Genomic DNA, 18,570 nt, shown 5'->3' with positions numbered 1-18,570 from the left:
TGATAATGTATTTTGTTGGCAACTTGCGGATGTATATTTGTTAGATCTGTGCGTGCTCAGGCCAATTTCGCGCCAAATTTGCGGACGACGTGAAAAACTGCAGACGACATTTTCACAGCCTCTCTGAACTTTTCTGTCAGATTTTAGTACATTTTAGCGTAACCCTCGGCCTTTAACCACTCACCACTTTTTACAAATACTCAAGAAGATTTGTGTTCAGGTAAGCGAACAATTTCCTCTCAGTTTGTGTCTGAAATATTAGTAGAAATTGTAAGAAACTTTCTTCAGAGTTTTGCCGCCATGTTTGCTGATGTTGATAGAAGGGCAGGCAGAAGTTGACAGAAACTTTATCAAACTGTATTTACAATAAATCGGGAACTAATAACATGTGTTCATGTCTTGTGGCGGCATGGAAAATAGTTGCCAAATTGTCGTTTTATTAGAGGGGCCGAATCTAATCTATTAGTCTTGGAAATACCCGTTGTAGTTCTAATTCTATGAAACATTGTTTTGACATTTCAACAAATTTGTTCGTCAGATATACTTAGTGTCTTATGTCTGTGCAACTAAAAGAAGGAATCGTGAACGAAAATGTGAGGGAAATACATAGCCTAAGCATTTGACTTAAATATAGAAATGATATGAAATTACAAAATATTAGTCCAGATACGTGCTATTATGTGATTGATAGATGTTTGGATGTGAAGAAAAGAATGGAGAAATAAGAAAAATAACTAAGGTGTTAGTACTAGTGTTTCTGGTGACAAGAATTCTTGCTGTAGTGAAAATATATTTGCCCATCTATATTTATTTGCCCAAAATAATTGATGATATAAAATGGAAAAGCTATAATTGTATCTCAATCTCTGTTAACCCACAGTTTATAAGTGTTTATAAGTGTATAACACTACAACCATGCCACGAGGATCAGGAAAGAAAGCTGTCCATAAGACCAGCACCATCGCTGGTCCGAGTTATTATAAAAGCACTGAGAATAATCATGATTTGCAGTAATAAGTGTATTTCTGTTTCTTTTCCTCACAGTTAGAAAGTGTATAAAGAACAGTCATCCCAACCATGCCCCGAGGATCAGGTAAGAAAGCTGCCCAGAAGACCAGCACCATTGCAGGTCCGATGCCGAGCGACGAGTTCGGCTTTGAGAAGTTTGAGGAAGAAGTGGAGTCACAGACAAGCCACAGAGGTGGGCTGGGTTCCTGCTTGTTTTATTCAGACCTTTTTGATCTCCTTGGTCTTGATAAAATACTGGACAACACCCCTCTGTTGGGGTAAGACGCTGCGTCGTTACTGTTTCCTTCCTTGAAGTTTTTAGGTTTGGTGATTGCAGTTATGTCCCGAGGAAGCCTGTACCAGTCTCTGACTGTCAGAGAAAATAGAGTATCTGTAGCAGTCTTAATGAAATGGTAGAGCCTGTCATACACCACTAACGTAAAGTCCTTACATGTCTGCAACAATTCTGTATCTGTAAATAAAATGTGAAACACTGAAAGCATGAAAAGAAACCCACATTACATCACGCTTCTAGTAGAACTTCCACAGTCTTGTGGGTATATAAAGGTCTCAGGAGGCCCAATCAGTCCCTGACAGGATAAAGATATTTTTGATATTTTTTTATTGTAACAAATGTTCCTTTTTATTCGGTTAACTTAGAATACCACTTTGTTTTAAAGGCCTAACAGATGTTTTAACTTAATTAGATGTATCGTCGTCAACACAAATATCTTCCTTCCATTGCAGCTGAGGAGACTCCCATCCTCCCCAAGACATCTAAAAGTAAGAAGAGGAGTTACCTGGATGAGGAAGAGGAGGAGGAGGAGGAACAGACAGCCGGTCCTGAGGCAAACTTCGGAGGAGAGATGAAGAATCTACTGGAGTCCTTCGGAGGTAAGGAAATAGGACGTCTTAAAATAAATGTTTCTTTTCCTTTTTTAACGAATTTGCTCCGTGTAAGGCGAAGAGACCACTTCTTTCTAGGTACTGAACAAAACTTGGGTTACTGGAACAGAATCTCTTCTCACTGAGTCAGGAATATCAATACTCGAGACAACTCCAACTCACAGAGAGTGAGGACTAACTGACCCAACAGGAGAAAAAATGTTGACGAAGGCTGATTGGAAACAGTTCCTACCAATTTTAGATCAGAATGATTTTGATCCACCCATACTGTGAAGGACCTACACTTTTTTTTTATCAGTGTGGTGGATACATCTTGAAAGTTGTACATTTGCTGGTTTTGAAATCTGTAATTGTGTAAAACTACTTACAGCAGTGCTTGACGTCGCACTTTTGCATCTGCTTTTGTGGGGTCGTGTGGCGCAATGGCAGGGTGCTCGACTCGGAACCAAGAGGTCCCGGGTTCGATTCCTGACATGCCACCAATCTTGTGCCCTTGGAAAAGGCACTTTACACAACTTCCCTCACTTACCTCAAGTGAAAATGAGTATTGTCTGTCCTGTATTTGTTTTTATGTGTGGGACACAATGCCAGCAGTATCTGCCTGTGTCCCACGTGTATTGCACTCTTACAATTTCAATGAATCAAATACTTTTGATTGTGGCGTCTGTGTGGTGTAGTGGCTAGAGCATCTGACTGGCAAGCAAGGAGACCCAGGTTCAATCCCCAGACGTTGTGCCCTTGGGAAAGACACTTTACACGTATTTTCCCCTTTAGAGGGATCCTGGGCCCTACTAGGGTTTGGGTTGGCGCTAAGAAGGGCATCCAGCCGTCCAAAATAAAAGACTTGCATTTGTTGGATTAAAAAAAACAAAGCAAAATAACCTTTGCTGTCTTTTTCTCAGCTGACATCTCCAAGACCCTGTCAGCCAAGAGGAAGCGGTTGGAGATGTTCACACAAAGCGCGGTGAAGGCCAGCAACCACAAGGTGGAAAACACCTGGATGGCACAGCACTCCGAGAGGTGAGGCCTACAAGATTTTCAAGCACGTTGTGAACCCACTTGTATGGTGTACAAGTTGAGTTTGTGTTTTGTATCATACAGTGCAGGTGATATTCTTGACATCTAAGTGTAAAATAATAAAATCTCTGTTGTAGTACTTGTTTAAGATTTTGAAGTTAGCTCTTATTTCAAATTTAAGCTCAGAAGAGGACCAGTAAGATCTGTAATTAGGTTTTGTTCTATATGGTGCACCCAAAAAAATTTGGGGCAGCTAAATTTTTTGGTTGGGTGCACCAGTGCACCTATTCCCAAATGAATTTCGAGCCCTGGTTTGTGTTTTATATCATACAGTGCAGGTGATTTGAGGTGAAGGGATAGGTGAGGTGAGGTGAGGTGAGGTTCAGGTGATTTGATTGACAATTCTGTATCTGAATTGCAAGGTCAGGGGTTTGAATCTCGGGTTATCTCTCAGTGTACTGCCTGAATGATCAGTGAATTTCCAGGACCAAGTTGAGTGGTGAGTACCAGACCCAGGTACAGTATGTGATAAACCAGTGGGAGTCAGACATCCAGAAGTTGCCTGGTTAGGGGACTAGAATGGTTCAAACCAATGAGTTCATGGCATAGCTTTACTGTATGATGAACAAATTTTGCCTGAATTTCCAGGACCAAGTTGAGCAGTGAGTACCAGTCACAGGTACAGACAGTTATGCACCATTTGGACTACGGTACTCAGAAGTGGCCTGGTGTAGGGGACTAGAATGGGCCAAGCCGGCAGTGAGTACCAGACCCAGGACTACAATGGTTCTAACCTCAAGCAATAACTACTCCTAAGTCTGTTAAAGGTAGAAATGCTTTTTTCCAGGACCAAGTTGAGAGGTGAGTACCAGACCCAGGTTCAGACCGTGATGAACCAGTGGGAGTTGGACATCCAGAAGTTTTCTGGTTAGGGGACTAGAAAGGCCCGAATTAAACAATTCTTTACATTGTGTGCCTGTTAAAGGTAGAAATACTTTTTTCCAGGACTAAGTTGAGTGGTGAGTACCAGACGCAGGTTCAGACGGTGATGAACCAGTGGGAGTCGGACATCCAGAAGTTTAAGGAGCAGGAGGAGAAGCTGCAGAACCTGTTCAAGCAGCAGCAGAAGCTCTTCCAGCAGCAGAGGATCATCCAGAGTCAGCGGCTCAAGACTCTCAGGCAGCTGCACGACCAGTACACTAAGGTCAGTGTTTTCAAAGACAGTAAAAAAATGTTCTACTAACAAGTACAAGCGATATTTTAGCCCTCAATGATTTAACTGTACTGAAGATGAATTTTATTGTTGAATGTGAAGTTTGAGTTACCAGAGTTATTCTCTTCTTGTTTTAAGATCCTCAACTGAAGTGAACCATGATTCTTGTTCAAGTAGTTACTAGAGCAATGTTTATTTAGCCAAGCACTTTGGTCACCCCTGTTTATTCTCAATGTGTTACTGTCAGGATACTTTCCAAATGGCAGTTAATTTTGTTCAGTTGGTGACCATTGATAAAGTCAATATCTACATGTACATTGTAAATACAAACAGCCCCAACTTTTACCTCTCTTTAAGCTTGTCCCTACAATGTACCTTTACTCTTTACCTATTAGCTGTCAACCTTTCCTCTTTAACCCCTTTAGGGCATGGATGAGCTGGAGCAGTGTCACCAGGACCAGCAGGGCTCCATGCAGGTGGAACTCACAGTGTGACCCTGCATACACTCTTTCAACCTTACCCTTTGACTCCCAAAATTCCAACCTTTCCCCTCTAACCCCTTTAGGGCATGGATGAACTGGAGCAGTGCCACCAGGACCAGCAGGGCTCCATGCAGGTGGAGCTCAGGAAGGAGATGGCTCTACTGCAGAAGAAGATTCTCATGGATACGGTGAGCTCATGTACAAAACTGACATTGTTCAAGTCATGCAATTTTACACTCACTCACTCACTGTCCGGTTTATCGTCTGTTATCCCCCCGTCTTTCGAGGGTTAGACATGCTTGCACTGCACAACTGAGGCTTGATGGCAGCTCGCCAGTTGCCTCTGTCCTGTGAGCATGCATAAATCCTACATGTTTGATAGCCTGCTGAAGGCTATTTTACTTCCCTCTTTTAGAGAAATCTTTGTGCTAACAACATTAACGCCAAAAAGCAGTTACTCAAGCAACTGGATATAATTTCCAAAATCATATCCAGTTGCTTGAGTAACTGCTTTTTGGCGTATTGTATTACCTGGATGTCTAACCTTCATCGACGTAACAACATGAACGTTTAGTTGAAATAGCTCTTAGACCACCTGTTGCCCATACAATGTAGCTGTAGCTATTCACCATTTCTGGTTGTGGGTATCTTTGTGCTAACAACATGTTTAGTTGGAATAACTCTTAGACCACCTGTTGCCCATACAATGTAGCTGTAGGCTATTTATGTGCACCCTGTTTCTGGTTGTGTTGTCTTTGCGTTCACTAATTTTCCCTGATGCGGAAGAAGAAACTGGATCTCGCAACTCCAGGTATGTATTACTTCCTGCCCCTTTGTGGTAGAATTTCTGTAACTGTAAGTAGTATCTTTTAACACACTACAAATTTATTTAAAAATGTCTTCCTGCTTAGTACTTAGGCTGCTGGCTACCCCTTTCCAATTTTTACTCCACTTATATATTAATTAGAGGATGGCACTTACATGTTTTTGAACAAACATAACAAGCAATGCAACTGTTTGTTAATGAAATGCATAAAACAATTTTGAAAAAAATGAAAATGAAATATAGACAAAGCAAAATTTTACATCTTTTGGCCCACATTGAATATCATGACATAACTTTTACTAGCAGGCATTTATGTCACACACGTCTGTACCATGATTAGAATATTTGATTTAGAGCCTGGAATTTCAGAAAATAAGTATTTTGAATAAAGAGACACCAAACTGAAACCTTTTCTGTCTTTTTGTTTCTTTTAGCAACACCAAGAAATGGCAGCAGTTCGCAAGTCACTCCAGACCATGCTGTTCTAATAGTCTTTTCCCTCCGTTTCCTCATAGTTGAAATATGCTGAAATGTAGGGTTAAAACATAAGATTATGATATATCAAATATATAAAAAAGCGTTCTTGTTCAAGTTCAGCATACAATGTTGCATGTAGCTAGATTAGTAGTTTTAGATGTTGAACGGTCTGGAAGTAGGAAGAAAAGCTTTGATGATTTTTGCAACGTTTTTCTTCTGAGAAAATGTTGTAACAAATACTGTTATTTACTTGTGTAGCTTTTAGATAGGTTGTTCTTGTATATTTGGGTATGTGAAAATAGTGTTCTGTTTTATCACTGCATATGTTGAACATTTTGTTTTATCACAGTATAATATATATGTTGTTAATATGAACAAAAGGACTTTTATGATATTTATGTCTGCCTGTTGTCAACAAGTAAAATGCAATGATTATGAAATTGTTGTTTGTGTCATATTTATTGATCCTGGTGTTGCTATGCATAGTCATTCTCATAATTTTGATTTGGGTTTTGGACATTTACATGTATGGGTCAGATATTTTCAACGTAGTGATTAGTGTTACAGTTTTGTTTTTGTTTTTAAAGCATTCTCGAACTACATATTGTGTATATCTTATCTCATCAGTGTGTATCTGTATCTGTATAGCTGGTATAACCATCTTTATGCGTAACACACCAGCTTCGCAGGCACGCAGCGCGGCGGCAGCTGGCTACATTTCACCGATCGATTTGTTACACCTAACCCTTGAATACTAACTCTAGACATTGTTTAATCTATCTGATGACAATGCCCCTACTGTACTTGGTGACAGCGAGTTCCACTCTGCAATACTTCTAGGAAAGAATGAATTCTTGAACACCTCAATCCTTGGTCGATAACTCTGGTACTTGAAGGCATGGCTATCAACATGCTTGTGGTGTGGCTCCCCCTAAACACATGACAAATAGCTTAACATTCCCTTCAAAAGGTCTACATCCCTTAACTTTACATTTAGATATTCAAATGTTTCGCAGGGCTCGAAATTAAAGGTGGTCCAGAGGCGATGGACCACTAAAATTTAGGCTGGGACAACTAAAAAGACACTTTGGGATATTTTTGGGACAATAGAAAAAAATCAACATCAGAATGTCAGCCCTTCTTTTGTTTATCAGGCACACGTCCCTGCTTTTGGATCAGGAAAAGTGCCCCCAAATTTCCTGTCTACTCTGCAATCATAGTGCACCTGGGACTGAAAATAAGCAAAATAATGTTGACTTTAAGTTGAAGTCATATAACAAAAAACAGGTTGCAATTGGGACATTTCATCCTCACTTCGGGACAATTGACTTTATTTTTGGGACAGTGCTGGGACAATTGGAAGAAAAGTTAATTTCAAGGCCTGGTTTTGACACACATTCTCAACTGACATGAGAAGACGAGAAAAGTACAGCCTGCATTCTCCACTGACACTAAGTGGTTATGGATGTTGCCCATTCTTGACCCACAGATCCTTTATGGTGTGGGGTCTTACAGCTGTCACATTAGATGCATAGTGTTGTTATTTGCTGCTGTGCATATAAGGAGTGGGAAAGTGGGGAAACTTAGAAGCAAGATGCAGTTTTTTTTCCGTTAATCAAAATTCACTACAGTGTCCAATTAAAGGGCTTTTTGTCTTATATACACACAGCACTACCAGTGGACTAGCCCCCTGCTGTATTGCTTTGCACAACTGTGTGTCGCCCAAGGGCTACGGAAATGGAGATGGGCACCACCCTACGCTCAGCATAAGAGCATGGGAGACCTTCTTCTTTGTCTTAAAAGCCATGTTTGTTGCATGTCAGCATATAGTGAGGCAGGCAACCATTGCTATCCATTTCCTTTGAAATTTTGTAACTAGATATATATTCTCTCCTTTTCCAAGTTTTAGTACTGTTCTTGAAAAGATCTAGAGTGAAATCATCAATTCTGATTGTTTATTGACAAAGCTTCTGTGTGCGTGTGAATATTATTGCAGAAAGAGCAGTTTCAAAAGAACTTAATATGTGTTTGATCTGAACACCTGCATACTAAGTGGAAAGACATTATATTATGATTTATTGTTGCCCAGTTTTTGAATGTTATAAGAATGTTCCTGAGCCTGGGAAATGACCATATTTAGCTCCAGTCTGTTTCAGCCATCAATTCTGTTTTTTATAGCCTGGTATCCGTTGTTTCCTACCTCCAGTTAACTCCTATGGTTGCTTCTAGCTCTGAAAAATAGTCTGGCCTTTCCAAACGACAACAACTATATATGCTGAAGAAATACACTCACCCAAGAAGTTTTTAAAAACAAAATTTATCCAAATTCTTTTGAAGTATAATCATATCAGCTATGTCAGGGCTCGAATACCTTTTCTGTTACTTGCAATATGGGATGCATGTTGTCAAATTTGAATCTTTAATATGCCTTCAAAATTGCAAGTTTGTAGTTTTTTTTGCAATATCAAAAGCATTACTTAAATTGCAAGTCACAGGCGAGATTTTCAAGCCCTGATTTTTACATGTATCTGCTTTCTTTTAAAATGTCCAAAAATAGTTCTATCAGAAACTTTTCATTTTTCAGCAATGCTGTCAAATGTTGACAAAACTGGCCTGGCCTATGATATTCTGTTTCAATTTATCATGATATTTTCCTTATGTAGCTAACTTGGTGTAGTTTGTAGCATTTTTACAGTGACTATAAAGTATATATACATGGTTTTTGCCTATGTACAGTATTGAGCAAATAAATTAAGAAAATACAAGCAACAGTTAGTACATAACATATAACAAGTAAAAATGACTATTACTGACCAAAATGACAATGACTTCATTCTAGGTTTAGTTTTCAAAACCAGAAACAAGATAGCTTACAAAGTGTCTGAAGCTAAATTAAGTGCTATAATTGCAGTGGTCAGACTTCTTTTGCTCTTAGCCTAACATTGAATGCAAAAGTACAATATACTAAAAGAGGAATATCCAAAATACACTGTATTGCACAGACAAGACACATTCACAATAAGTAGAAAACAATAAATAGTAAAAATAGTACCAATGGCATACGTAACACGAGAATTATCAAATCTTAGACTTTAAAAGTAATTTACATGACTTATTCTTGTGTAGTCCCTAACTATGCAAATCTACTGTGTACTGCATTGCAATTTTAAGGCATTTACTGTGAATAACCTTTTATAATCATACAGCTTTTCTACCACTGGCAATATACATGTATGCAACTTTGCAGATAGAGACTTTTTCTAGAGCTCCCAGAATCTATGAATCATTTGCAGGCTTCCAAGTGTGTGACATTTCATGTGGCTGATCTAGGTCAGCTGGTCTATGGTACTGTCAGTTGAAAATGCATGCAATGCATTTAACCTTTCAGATTGTATACACACAGCATTACTAAAATAGAAACCCGGTCAGCTATTCTTAGAGCATTTAGATGGTGACTGCAGGACATTGCCCATTCATGACCTTTCAAAACAACAGCAATGCTGCATTCTATGCCCACAGAATTGTGACTTCCTGGTTCTGATTTTTGCACGAAATGAATGTATGGGGTGTAAGAACATTTTGTACCTCATATAAGCTTTGCAAAAGTGTTGTCTTGACAAGGTAAACAAGCTTAAGTGTGATTAGTATTATACAGTGTTGGTGCTCTGTGAAAGCTTCATGATTAACTAGATGTACATGTACAACCAAGTCCTTGGTTCCTCCTTTGAATTTGACAATAGCCCTCTGTCTTGAGTTATAATCTTTTCTTGCACATACGTTTATGAGCAAGATGCACTAATATTCGATACCTTTTTGATAGAAAACTATTTAGAATATCATCAGCCCTATATAGCTAAGTATGATACACTTACATTCTTACCATGATAATTACATTTACACTTGCTGACTTTACCATAACTTAAGTTAAAACTTTACATATTCAACACCAGATATCATACAAAATGAGAAATATAGAAATAACTACATTTCCTCATACTGAAACAAGTTTGAATAATTTCCAGCGCAAGAAATTGAACTTTTCAACTGTTCAACTCCAGTTTTCGTCAAGGAATGCACAATTCACTGCTTCTGTGACTGCATCCTGGACAAAGACTGGAGACAGTTGATAGTCCAATTTCTTGTGTTCAGTTCAAACTTGCTTCATAATATAGACACAAATGAACTTCCAAGCTTATATTTCGTCAGCTTTCCCCAGCGTTGTTCCCCCGTCTTTTTTGAGGGGCCTTTCTATCGTGGCTGGGGGTCGCGGGGCGGGGCGAGTGGTGGGGTAGGAGGCCAGGCGGGCGAGGCGAATGGCTCCTCGTACGGCTAGCCCTGCTTTCTGTGGGAATAACGGGACAAATAACAGTTATTATGCAAGAAAATAAAAGTTAAACCATCCTTTGTTCTTGAATTTTAGATTCATTACGCTTGTAATCCACTGGTTAGCAAATTTAGGGCCACACGAGGGTGAAAGACATCCATGCATAAATGTACTTGTGACATCATGACAAAATGAAATCATATCACAGCCTTAACAAAAATAGCCCACCTTTAAACTATAAGCAAACCTTGCTCGACTTACATTACATTGTGAGCATTATATATAAACAAGGCTAATCTCCAAGTACACGCATGGCTCAGGCTTATTTTGCACATATCTTTGAAGTGTTTTCTTTCTCTCACTAGTACTTAGTAGTACATTTTGTTTCTGCTAGAGAGATGAGAAATCATTTCCAAAAGATGTGCAAGAGAGCAGGATCCTTACATCTGCTTGGAGAGCATTCTGTAACCACTAGAAGGCATCACTTGGATTCCTGTTCAGTGAATAGCTTTTCCTGTATACACCACAGGTTTTGTTGGGTACAGGGTTTGCCAGCAGAAATAAGGTTACATGCAGCTATACAGTCACATGACTGGGAAGTTGGAAGTTTTCAATGGGTCTACTTGTAAGTTGTTTCTTCATTGTGAAATTTTTTAACTTAAGAACTACTATTTGGATGTATGCATCACTACGAAATTAAGATACTACTGAATTTACTGAAAGCCTGATCTAAATACAGCAAAGCACAAGTCGCGGCAGGAAAAGCTGAAATTTCAAATCAATTATCCAACTGCAGCACCAGATGCACCAGATGCACCAGCATACTGTATTTCGTGTGGTTCAATGGTGCATTACCCTATTTATGACAATCTTCATTTTTTGTTGCTTTCAGCTGTTGAGAAACAAGACCAAAATATTTTGATTCGATGATTTGAAAGTTTTTAAGGAAAACAGGATCCAAGGACGCCTCCTTCTACTAGATTCTACCTTCCACTTTTTCCGGATGAGGTACTTTCTTAGAGCTTCCTTGTTGTTGATGATCTCTTCCTTCTTCTGCCCCCGTGCCAGCCATCGATGTCTCAAGCAGTCTTCCGCAGACATCCTCCCCCTTTAAGGAACAAGAAAGCACAGTTAATATCATCTTCAGGGTCACTGAAGCTTGTGTTAAGGTGTACAAGTTATGCTGATTGAAAATGTTTTATTTGCAGAGACTAATATAATATATTTTTCGTATTTTGCTTTTCTTTTTACAGAGCTGCCTGAAAAGTTTCACTGAGCACATGCTATAATGATTATTATGTTAAGTTTACTGAAGGAAAGCATATTGTTTTTGCTCTGTTTCCTCTTCTTCTTCTCCAAACCAAAAAGGTCAATGTCCTGAACCAGACGTCTGTCACCATGGTAACTAGTGCTGGGTCATATCATGTTGCAATTTCATTCAAGTTTCTAATGCAACTGCATGCATTTTTCATGTATATGTTTGATTTGTTATTGCAACTGTTCTAACAATACAATTCCAACATGGCAATACATTATTCCAACAGGTTCAACATGAACAAAAAACATAATCATGAACACAAGAGATACAAACAAGATGCACAAACAACTGCCATCAACAATTCCGACAACACAGCAACGACACAACATGACGACAGACTCAACAAGACACATGCTGATTGCTCCAGAACTGCTTGGCCAGATGGTCTGATCTCTTCCGACATTCCTTCCCTTCATCCTCTTTCTCTCTCAGGATGCAGCTGGAAATACCCTGCGCTTAGGCTTACCCTAGGTTGTACACAAGGCATTTAGTGATGAAATCTTTGGCGTCGTCGGAAACACTCTCCCACTCCTTGTCGGCAGAGTAGTCGTAGTCCCAGCAAAAGTCCACGATGTTTCCCATGGTTGCAAAGTCGTCTTCACCAAGGAACGGGGACAAACCGGTCAAACTGGATGGAAAACGAAACTCACAGACTTAGAGACAGACAGTTGAGAGGTACGCTTAGCCTCCGTAGCACTGGCTTATAGAACTGGGGGTTTGGTGGTCTTCGGCTGTTTTCTGATGGGGGTAATTCAACCAGGCCAGCTAGTTGTCCATATGCAATCAGAAGATACTAGCACATAAAAGCTCCTGAAGGCCCCAAAAGCCCCCAGTTTTTTTATATGCTATGGAGGCTAAGGAGTGCTCTCATTTCTGGGTGCATGCACTTACCCCAGGTTGTACACCAACAGTTTTGAGATGAAGTCTTTAGCTTCGGTGGAGATATCATTCCACTCTTCGTCCTCGAATTCGTAGTCCCAACAGAACTCGACGACGTTGTTCATTGTTTCCGTGTCGTCCTCCCCCAGGAAGGGGGACAGCCCTGATAATCTGTGTGGTCAGGCAGGCAGCGGCGAGAAGCGTAAATGTCATGCAAAAAGAAATCCTCATACGTTAATTTAAATATCTTACAAGTTTCAGATCAAGAAAATTGCAAGCAGCATTGAGAAGTGTAAATGTCATGCAACAACTTACATGTAGAAACAAATGATCATACTTTAAGTATCTTATAAACTTTGAAAATTGCCTTTAAATCTGTCAAGAAAATTGTAAGAGGCAATGTCAAAACTGTCATGTGACAGCGTAAAAACAAATTGTCATTGTGAAAGGATCTTACAACTTAAAGAAATTGCCTCTTCAATTGTCAAGAAAATTGCAGGCAGTGTTGACAAATCTCAATGTCATGCAACAACTTTAAAGCAAATTGTCTTAGGATTATCATAATGTAATGAATTAAATTCTGTTTATTTAGCAAACATGGGTAAGCTCTACCAAAAATGGGATAAAATCAAATGACATGCATTATACACTCACATGTATGTAAAAGAAACATTAGGTTATCATAAATGACTTCAAGTAATGCATTTTTAGCACTTTAAAGGATAATTTTTAAGAAAAAAAGGAACAACATTAAATCACATGAGGAAAGGTTGCAACAGTGCCATACATGTAGATACCAGGGAATTAACAAAGACAAGGCTTGGAGTAAGTACAGTTAATATTTGTGTTACAGTCCAAGCTAACATATTTGGTAACACCCCTATGCTCCAACATCCCTATGTTCTGACAAAATTAACCTAGTTTGGTGCTGAATTATATTCCCACAAACACACAGGCACTACCTGTCCTTGGTGCTGAATTATCTGTGTTTGTGTGAATATAATTCAGCACTAAGGACAGATAGTGTCTGTGTGTTTGTGTGGCTATAATTCAGCACCAAGGACAGGTAGTGCCTGTGTGTTTGTGGGAATATAATTCAGCACCAAGGACAGGTAGTGTCTGTGTGTTTGTGTGGATATAATTCAGCACCAAGGACAGGTAGTGCCTGTGTGTTCGTGTGGATATAATTCAGCACCAAGGACAGGCAGTGCCTGTGTGTTTGTGTGGATATAATTCAGCACCAAGGACAGGTAGTGCCTGTGTGTTTGTGGGAATACAGGTCCGACATGAACAATACGCCATAACACACAGGTGTTGGTTTGTTGAAACCTACATTTGTAGGGTTGTCCCCCATGTAAGTAAGTAGTTATATCAAGCACATGACAGGACAGGTACATGCATAGGACTTGCCCAAGCCAACAGACTTACACCACAAAAGTGATGACTCCCACACTCCACATGTCCGTCATATAGGACACGTTGGTGTAGTTCAGAATCTCAGGTGCACAGAACTCCGGGGTTCCAAACGCTACCTGAGAGGGGGGGTGGGTGGTCACACAGAACAGGCACAGAAACAGGCAAACATGAGGTAAGAAAACAGAACATAGCAGTACAGTAACAGCTGTAGGAGAGGAAACAGAACATCACAGGAACTTGGGGGAGAAAACAGAACATTACAAAAGCAATGGACCTATACCATTATTACGTCACAGTTTGTTTACCTGTTCTAAAGAACATTCTAGAACGTCAGTTCAAGAATAAAGATCATTTCAAAGTTTTCAAAGTAAGGTATGTCTGATTTTTGTTGTGTCTAGTTGTGTTGACCCATGGGTGATTTAGTTGTGACATCAGACGAAAATAGTACTGTATTAAAGGCCCTATATTAGGCTAACGCTACACAAACACGCACCGCGCTACACACCCCTGTACAATATAAACGTTGATTGACCGGCATTCATTGCGGTAAACAAACTGTGACACAATAATGGTATAGGTCCATTCAGGTTCAGGGGAGCAGCCAGTGGAAGACTTGTCAGTCTTTTGTTGCCTTTTACCAACAGTCCTGAAACAAAGGGTCTTTACAGGGTGGTACAAGTTGATAACAGGTCTGGAAGACAGAACGTTTTGTGATTTCTTACTGAGTGCAGGAAATATTTGCAGTTTAAAGCTGAAAAAGTCTTACTGTTTTAATTGGCCAAGCAACAATTTTGGTACAAAATGTGCGTGAGTTGAATTATTTATAGGTCAATGATGTTGTGGGCTTTGAGATTGTGGAAAAAAAAAGAATGGAGACAAGAATTCTATGAATGAATGAACAAAAAAAAAACATTTGTTCCATGAAACATTTCCACAGCAGGGCTAAAACAGTAGAGTACAGTCATGAAGTATACTGCACAGAGGGGACCTGGGGAATTAAAAATGTCACAGTGCATGACACATGAACACAAAGGACATTAAAGCGACAGGCATTGACAGTGAAGCGTAATTGTAACAGTTTCAATACAAACCTTTGGATAGTCCCAAAGAGCAGCCTTTAAAGATCCTTTACTTAGGAAAGAATTTGCGATTGTTGCACTCCTTCCAAAGGTTTGCTTTGAATCTTTGTGACATTTTTAAGCTTGAGGCAGGAAGCACAAGGAAGCTGTCTGGATACAGATAAGGTCAATGACCTAGGGAATTTAAAACAGGAGCGACGCACATTTAAGGCAAAACGTTACATGTGTAGCGACAGGGAAGCTTTGTAGTTTACATTGCAACATTCTCAAGCCCGGAACAGAGACAGTTACATGTTGACCCCCGACCTTTGTACTTACAGAATAAACGTGATGACCCCTACGCTCCACATGTCTGTGGCGAAGCAGATATTTTCATAATTTAATGTTTCGGGGGCGCAAAACTCGGCGGTTCCGAACGCCACCTGGAATGGATGGTTACATGGAGTGATGATTTTGATACATGGTTTTGACAAATGATTTTGAAACATGATTTTTGATACAGGATTTTACACAATTTTGACACATGATTTTTACACAATGATTTTGATACATGATTTTTACATATGATTTTGATACATGATAGCGATACATGATAACATGCTTTTTTTACAGGGATTAAAGTTTTGACTAATATGGAATTGATGTTGATGAAGAAAATTTAATGATTTTGAGATACTATGAACAATTTCAAGATATTTTGGTTGTAGTTACTGACAAATTTTGACAGTGTACAATTTTATCACATAAAAATTTTAGCACAGTTTCACAGTCAAGCATTCAACGCCTTCAAAATTCAAATTTATATAGAATTTAAAAAATGTGGTTTTACAAAAATGGCAGAAATTCCATTCTTTAATATAATGTAGTATATATCACACATTGAATAAGAAACAATAAAAAATCAAAAGAAATAAAATGCTGCCACATACATGTTCCTTTTGTATTTATTATAGTGAAATTGTACTAGTAAATGTGACGCCTAGTGATCTGAGTTACCTGGAGAAGTTTCTTTGGATTGTGTCTTCTGGCCAGCCCAAAGTCTATGATCTTCACATGGTTCGTCTTTGTGTCAACACACATGATGTTTTCTGGCTGTAAAGTAAACGTCAATGAATTGCACATATATATTACCTATAAATTTCTATGACTGCATTGCTAAGTCATAATCACATAGTAGTAGCACACAAAATTCTCCAACAAATCTCCAAAATTCATTCATTCATTCATTCTATCATTCATTCACTCGCCCACTCACCCACTCACTCTCTTGCTCACCCACTCACTAATCCACCCACTCACTAAACCACCCACTCACTCACTCACTCACTCACTCACTCACCCACCCACCCACTCACCCACTCACTCACTCATCTCATCTCATCTCATCTCATCTTATCTCATCTCATCTCATCTTGAGATCCAGGTGGTCATTCATTCATTCATTTACTCCCTCCGCTGTGCTGGTACCTCACCTTTAGATCCAGGTGAATGATCCCGTTGGCGTGCATGTACCGCACACCTTCATCCATACATCCATCTAACCATCCACCTATCCATCTATTCACTCATTCACTCCCTCTCTCCGCTAGCTGGTATCTCACCTTGAGGTCCAGGCGAATGATCCCCTTGGCATGCATGTACCACACAACTTCCATCCATCCATCCATCCATCCATCTATTCACTCATTTACTTCCTCCCTCTGCTATATGCTGGTACTGTATCTCACCTTGAGATCCAGGTGAATGATCCCGTTGGCGTGCATGTACCGCACACCTTCGCACACCTGCCTCATGAACATGACTCCATCCTTCTCTGTCAGGTGATAGTTGTCGTCTAATACTCTCTCCAGCAACTCGTGGCCGGCAATACTGGAATAAAGGTACATGTGCCATGTAACTATTCTGTACAATAGCTACATGTGTGGACCCTCATATTTTTCTCCTGAGAGTTTGCATACCATACTCTGTTAATTTTGTTAAGAGCCTTCTCTCTCCCATTTGTATGACACTATATCTCAGATTTTTTAAACACTTCAATACGTCAGTCTATTTTATGAAAGTCAAGAAACCTCATATTATGTTAAAGTGCAGACAGTTAAAACCTGAACTTGAAGAGTGATAACAGATGCATGTCAGGGTTTGCTGCCCCCAAAAATATTTATCATACTACTGCCTGCCATCGCTTGTATACAATCATGTATATTGCATGGTTCAAATGTGTCTATAGCTCTAAGTAACATACTCACTATTCTATGACTAGTGTCATCTCTTTTCTTGTCTCGAAGGCGTCGTAAATTCTGAGGAGATTTCTGTGGTTCAAACCCTTCATGACGTCGATTTCCATTCTGACATCAATTCTGTCTTGTGGCTGCAAAAGAGCAAAAAGAAAATCAAGTAAATGATTAGATGGATACTTAGAGGGGTGCTTGGATTGGAGGTTTAATTGAAATTCCATGCAATGTCCATTGTTTAGTCAGGCCTTGGAAAAAAATTGTGTTTGAAACCTGTTTCCTGACTGAGCCTAGAAAAAAACATTGATCTTAGCCTATTTTGTGGTGGACCCCTGCAAGGGACTTACATTTCCAACATTGACATTGAATGCATGGTATAAGTTGGATCACTAGAGATCGCCAACGTCTAATGAAAAAGAAAGAAAAAAAAATCCCTACCTACCGCCCTTAATTTTTTCAGGACTGAAACAGGAAACGCAACATTTTTTCCTACTAAATCCTTTAAATGTACAAAATAAAGGAAACAATAAGTGGATGGACTTGCACTATACTTACACTGTGTATTTTGATGGTTTTTGCTGCCAGCACCAGGCCTAATCTCTTCTCCACACATCTTTTTACTACCCCAAATCTTCCCCTGGAACCAAAGGAAAAAAAAAGTATTGTCACTTTTACTATGATAAATGTAAATTTTTCTAAGGTCTATATTTACCATGAGCATCTAAAATATTATTTATGCTGGTATTACTGTGATTGGTTGATAGAATGATTGTACATGACAAGTAAAATGTAAATTTGTATTATACGGTATCACTGCATGTTTTGTATTTCTTATGCACATTGTCTATCTATTTGTGGGCATGGTGGCCTTGAAAAGGTGCACTTAGGTGCACCTGTTCCACCATGTACATATGTATATGGTTGTACAATATGTATATGGTTAAATGTAATAAATAGATGAATAGATAAAAGACATTGTAATATTATGTTAACCAGTATTCAATTTGTCAATTTTCTAAGCCGCCTGCTGACTTTAGGTCAGTCTTCTATCTTATCTTTACTAGCCTGGTTATCAGACTCAGACTTTAAAGCCTCAGGAGCTAAAATAGGCCTGGTAACTAGGCTAAAGATAAGATAGAAGACCGACCTAAAGTCATCTTGTGAATTTGGAACTTGAGGAAGAGATAACTTACGTGGCCAAGACTTCCCGTAAGTGATAGTGGTCGGCTATTTTTGCATCCTTACGTACTGAGATGTCCCTCTCACCAAACGGGGCTGGGGGTGGGAGGTCACCTGGGCCATGGGAGAAACAACATGATAACATTACTTAAGGCAATCAGGGATGGCAGACTTCACCCCTTTAACCTGAGCACATCCCACGCACTTCAATACTG

General features: G+C 39.4%; 2 protein-coding genes across 2 annotated transcripts in view; one reads left to right on the top strand and one right to left on the bottom strand.

The window, feature by feature from the left end:
• The first annotated feature begins 81 nt into the window (after nucleotides 1-81).
• On the top strand, nucleotides 82-6,334 carry LOC109486925 (synaptonemal complex protein 3-like). Its single transcript, XM_019790832.1, has 7 exons — nucleotides 82-220; nucleotides 1,045-1,201; nucleotides 1,756-1,902; nucleotides 2,817-2,934; nucleotides 3,937-4,135; nucleotides 4,710-4,814; nucleotides 5,887-6,334. Exons 2-7 carry the CDS (start codon nucleotides 1,078-1,080, stop codon nucleotides 5,938-5,940), a joined length of 747 nt encoding a protein of 248 aa, XP_019646391.1. The 5' UTR covers nucleotides 82-220; nucleotides 1,045-1,077; the 3' UTR covers nucleotides 5,941-6,334.
• Nucleotides 6,335-12,456: 6,122 nt separating this feature from the next.
• LOC109486974 (myosin light chain kinase 2, skeletal/cardiac muscle-like) overlaps nucleotides 12,457-18,570 on the bottom strand; it is a 48,589-nt gene continuing 42,475 nt past the window's right edge. Inside the window, exons 6-12 of the mRNA XM_019790889.1 lie at nucleotides 18,370-18,469; nucleotides 17,732-17,813; nucleotides 17,192-17,313; nucleotides 16,673-16,814; nucleotides 15,942-16,037; nucleotides 13,879-13,982; nucleotides 12,457-12,621 (exon numbers count right to left, since the gene is read on the bottom strand). Coding sequence (XP_019646448.1) covers nucleotides 12,459-12,621; nucleotides 13,879-13,982; nucleotides 15,942-16,037; nucleotides 16,673-16,814; nucleotides 17,192-17,313; nucleotides 17,732-17,813; nucleotides 18,370-18,469 — 809 coding nt within the window. The 3' untranslated portion in view covers nucleotides 12,457-12,458. The remainder of the gene's footprint in view (nucleotides 12,622-13,878; nucleotides 13,983-15,941; nucleotides 16,038-16,672; nucleotides 16,815-17,191; nucleotides 17,314-17,731; nucleotides 17,814-18,369; nucleotides 18,470-18,570) is intronic.

The sequence above is a fragment of the Branchiostoma belcheri genome, unplaced genomic scaffold, assembly GCF_001625305.1.
Source record: "Branchiostoma belcheri isolate BF01 breed outbred unplaced genomic scaffold, Haploidv18h27 scaffold84, whole genome shotgun sequence".
NCBI classification, from domain to species: Eukaryota; Metazoa; Chordata; class Leptocardii; order Amphioxiformes; family Branchiostomatidae; genus Branchiostoma; species Branchiostoma belcheri.
Note: the sequence above shows the minus strand (reverse complement) of the source record. Positions and strands in the feature narration are given on the sequence as shown.

Coding starts and splice junctions, on each gene's coding strand:
- LOC109486925 (XM_019790832.1), top strand. CDS start 1,078: ATGCCCCGAGGATCAGGTAAGAAAGCTGCCCAGAAGACCAGCACCATT. Junction 2,935..3,936: donor ATGGCACAGCACTCCGAGAG/GTGAGGCCTACA, acceptor ACTTTTTTCCAG/GACTAAGTTGAGTGGTGAGT. Junction 4,815..5,886: donor AGAAGATTCTCATGGATACG/GTGAGCTCATGT, acceptor TGTTTCTTTTAG/CAACACCAAGAAATGGCAGC.